The sequence below is a fragment of the Aplidium turbinatum genome, chromosome 4 (assembly GCF_918807975.1).
Source record: "Aplidium turbinatum chromosome 4, kaAplTurb1.1, whole genome shotgun sequence".
Classification (NCBI taxonomy): Eukaryota; Metazoa; Chordata; class Ascidiacea; order Aplousobranchia; family Polyclinidae; genus Aplidium; species Aplidium turbinatum.
This window is the reverse complement of record NC_137475.1, coordinates 36,529,084-36,533,151: the sequence shown is the minus strand read 5'-3', so window position 1 is coordinate 36,533,151 and position 4,068 is coordinate 36,529,084. Positions and strand designations below refer to the sequence as shown.

Below are 4,068 nucleotides of genomic sequence, written 5' to 3'. Positions count from 1 at the left end.
ACGAAATTAAAGCAACTGAGAAACTTAGTTTCTGTTAACACACTTCCTTTATGAGCAGACGTCTGTACTGGCCTATAACTTATTTTAACATAAGCAAATGCTTTGAAGCAGTTTTGTACCGCATCTTTGTTGCCAAACTTTCTACAGAAGGACAGAGTTCTGGAAACTGGTTTGGTTTCGTTGTTAGCAAATGGCTGCAAGGAAGTTGGGCGACATTTTACAACTCTTTAACCACAATTAACGTGTTAATGTCACTTAGTGACATCGAAACGATGTAAAATGGAAACCTTATTTTGTGCTTTCAATAAACTTCATTTTTAATGGATTTACTGCATGTGAGCTAATTTTGTAGTAGGCCACTATGAAAATTGGGAGATGTTTTTACTAGAACCCATTGAACTATCGAAAAAACAGACGCCGCTTCGTCTATTTAGATAAGTCATTGTCATTTCTAAATTTGCAAACTCAATGTTTGCAATGAATTTTATAGTGAAATATTAGATCTTTAGTTTTTTTTTAATACACAATCGTGCTTTTAACTGAATTTGCATTTTCGTCTCATAGCCACATAAAAGTTTAACTGGAGCCTTCCTCTCTTCGATAAGAACTCTAATTTTCAAACCTATTCAAATGTAATGCACTTTTTATCCAATCTTTGTGCAGGGGTTCATCCTAGGGAATCCTTTTCGATGAGAAATCTGACTGTTGAGGCTCAATATGTTCAGTTTTTAGCCAGATTTTTTCATGTTAGAGCATACGATAATGTTAGTGTTCAGCGTCTTTACTTGTCTGTCCATTTAAGTTCTTTCTATCCTTCTTCTCTCAATAGTTTCATCACGCGCTAGTTATTGTAATAGGCTAAGTAATAAATTCCACACATTATGTGACCACTTTTTACTCCAAAAGTCTAAGCATTGCAGCAACTGTCTCACTGCTTTCATTTTAGAAATTGGATAACTTCCCATGTGGCAAAATCACAATGTACGTCATCATAATAAATTACTTCAAATCTTAATGGAAAAGACCTCTAGCAAACCCAGGTGCCTGGGTAGCACTTGTCGTGTTAAAATTGAGCAAAACGCCACGATTGCAAACAAAATGAGACACGTATTGTCCCCATACTTTTTGGCACGTCTGCCAAGCTAAACCGTAACACTTTTAAAACAGATTTTTTAGATTTTTTGCTGTCTCTTGTCAGTATACCTATTTGCATAAAATTAGAATGTCATTCCTTTTTGCTCGAGATCCGGTACTGTCTGAGACCTATCGCATGATACGTTTGAAAAGTTTTAAAAACAAACTACCTAATCGAGAGAGGTCAAAATATAATTGAATAGCTGGCACTGAAGAAGAAAAAGATTGGCATCACCTGGATGAGAACAGCAAAAGACAGAATGTTGTGGAAACATATGTGAAGGCCATCTGCCAGCAGTGGCATGAACGGCTGATAATGATGATGGAGCTGGCACTAAGTATACGTCGAAAATTAACATCACCTCTTATAGCCGACATATAGCTAGGTGACATGCGTTCAAATGATAGGCTAATAGGTTTCTGAAACAAAAATCTTAAAGTAAGCTAGGTTACTGTAAGCAGAGTTTATTCTGGACTGCAGCTGTATATTTGAAAATGAAAAAGTCCTATTTTTACGACTAGATTTGCACTTAAACGAAGGCGATATTGACCCGAAGTTTTCTAATGCGTCATTTTTGCAATATTGTGCAAAAAAGCGTGGTAATGCTGAGTTGCTGATTTGAAACACCGGACGTTTTCAGTCAGTGACGATGAAAATGTCTCCGAACTATCCTGATTGGTTTGTCACATGGTCCTGGCAAAGTTTCAAAGCAAGAACGGCAAACGTGATAGTATGACTCATTAGTTGCAGGCTATATAATGAAGAAACGTTTTCACTGACAGTCATCTTACTTCGGGTTGCACAGCTTACTGAAACTTGTGACGACTCAAGTTGAAGCAGAACTCTTTATAAGTGATTGATTTTCGTTTTTATAAAGTTGATCAGAGTTCGTAAAAAATAGAATGAAGATCGCTTGGTGTCTTTTTGTTATAGTTAGCATTTATGCTGTGGAATTATGCACAGGTAAGTAACTCATTTGGCTTGACTTTAGAAACGGTAGGCCTATGTTATTTTGTATGAGTCTACTTTTTACGATTTGAGTTTTGTTTTGAGCCCACACAAATTTGTTACTCGTGTCATATAGTCTCGGAAAGTTGGACATTTAATCAACAAGTTGTAGCCCAATTTTCGAATTTTTTTGTCATTACACAACTGTTCCACCTTGTAACACTTTGTCGGGTGGTCACTTTTTAGTTCATAAAAATAAGACGTAGGCTACACGACAAAAAAGTCTAAATGTATACTTAACCTTCATCATTTAATGAAAATATTTTTTAACATTATAACATGGATTCCAAGCAGAAACTAAACAGCATGCTTTTATTGAAATTTTGCTTAACTTTAAGATTGCTGTCTCATGTCATGATTTTGCAGAACCGAATAGCAACACGTTTTAATTCACTGTTACATTCGAAGCAAAATGTGAAAGAAATAAAAACAATTGATATTTATGCTTTCACATTTTTGTACTTAGCCTGCAAAGTGTATCTTGAACTTTATACGACTCTGAGATTGTTAATTAATTTAACATAATTAACCTTATGAATAATAAAATGCAAAATAAGTTGGTGATTTGTATGCAATTTTAAACACTCTTTGAATTTATTAACTATGGCTGAACTTATGAAAATATGTAACTGTAAATGAAAAACAATACATTTTATGCAGCCTCTCCGACTGGAGTTGCTCCAGTCAATACTGCGAGGGAGGAAACAAATCTATCGATTGAAGTCATAACGAATTCTAACAATGGAATAGATACAGGAATAACCGATTCAGAATTAGCTGCTGATCTTAAGGTAAAGTGTTGCCAAAAGTTACAGAGAACCTTAACAAAAACGTTGATGGTGATAATGCATGGCTGTAACAGACAGAGGTTATTTTCACGGAGGGAAGAAAGGAAATGTTCCCTCAATATTTGGTCAAAACCTATTAATCATTGCCAAGTTACGTACTGGTCATGCATATTGCACATCCCTCAATAATATGCTCAATCTTAGTTTATTTTTTCCAAAAGTACCTCTCACACTAGGTTTCAGGTAGTCCCAGAGCAATGCATCATGACTGTAAATTATTTTTGCGTTTTGAAAATAAACCGATATTCTTATATACAGTGGCATTGCAACTTGGAACTGCGGTGTCAATAAATCTCTTATTATTTTGTTTTTTTAAACAGAAAGTAAAAAAGCTTTGTAAACGTGCCTGCCGAAAGAAGAAAGGAGGAAAATTCAAGTTGGGAAAATGTGGAAGGCGCAAGCGCTACAAATGTAAGATGATTTAAATAATAAATTAAATAGGAGCTTGATTAAACACTGCTGTTATTAAATTTGTTTGAATGCCTGTGATTTTTTTAACATAAATTCATATCTTTTCGTTTCTGTTGCAGGGATTTGCGTGTTTTGCAGAACGGTTTACAGATGTGGCCGGCCAAAAATGGGCACCAATCTTCACCCATAAATCTTCTCAAAAAATTCACAAAACAAAGATTGTCACAAACATTTTCTTTCATTATTTGTGTTATTTATTGCTTCTAAGATGTGATATAAACATGTTTTAATAGTTACATGATGTTTCTTTTATAACACTTCTCTTGAGACAATAAAGGCAACGCATGCCTTATGTGTTTTTAAAATTTGCCGCCATTGTTACTTTGTAATAAAAATATGAAAAGTTTGTGTATTGGTTGATGCTTCAAATAAAGCAAGCGAGTGTGCTATTTAGTTGAATACTGGCGGTGTTGAATTTCAAATGTAGCCTCTCTGAAGAGATCGGTTTGCTGGAAAACCATTGATGCTAAGCGTTTCTGCTTAACAATAGATTGAGTTTCACTTTTCGCAGCATGATCGTTGCTTACTTTACAATGTAGATATTAACGAGTATAACGACCTGTTTTAGTTACTTCACAATATAGATATTTAACGACTTATTTTAGT

The 4,068-nt window shown here is 34.7% G+C and overlaps 1 protein-coding gene across 1 annotated transcript; it reads left to right on the top strand.

Moving 5' to 3' along the window:
* The first annotated feature begins 1,955 nt into the window (after positions 1-1,955).
* On the top strand, positions 1,956-3,745 carry LOC145768309 (uncharacterized). Its single transcript, XM_082579788.1, has 4 exons — positions 1,956-2,098; positions 2,804-2,934; positions 3,312-3,402; positions 3,522-3,745. Exons 1-4 carry the CDS (start codon positions 2,038-2,040, stop codon positions 3,590-3,592), a joined length of 354 nt encoding a protein of 117 aa, XP_082435914.1. The 5' UTR covers positions 1,956-2,037; the 3' UTR covers positions 3,593-3,745.
* The last annotated feature ends 323 nt before the right edge of the window (positions 3,746-4,068 follow it).

Coding starts and splice junctions, on each gene's coding strand:
- LOC145768309 (XM_082579788.1), top strand. CDS start 2,038: ATGAAGATCGCTTGGTGTCTTTTTGTTATAGTTAGCATTTATGCTGTG. Junction 2,099..2,803: donor TGCTGTGGAATTATGCACAG/GTAAGTAACTCA, acceptor CATTTTATGCAG/CCTCTCCGACTGGAGTTGCT. Junction 3,403..3,521: donor AAGGCGCAAGCGCTACAAAT/GTAAGATGATTT, acceptor TTTCTGTTGCAG/GGATTTGCGTGTTTTGCAGA.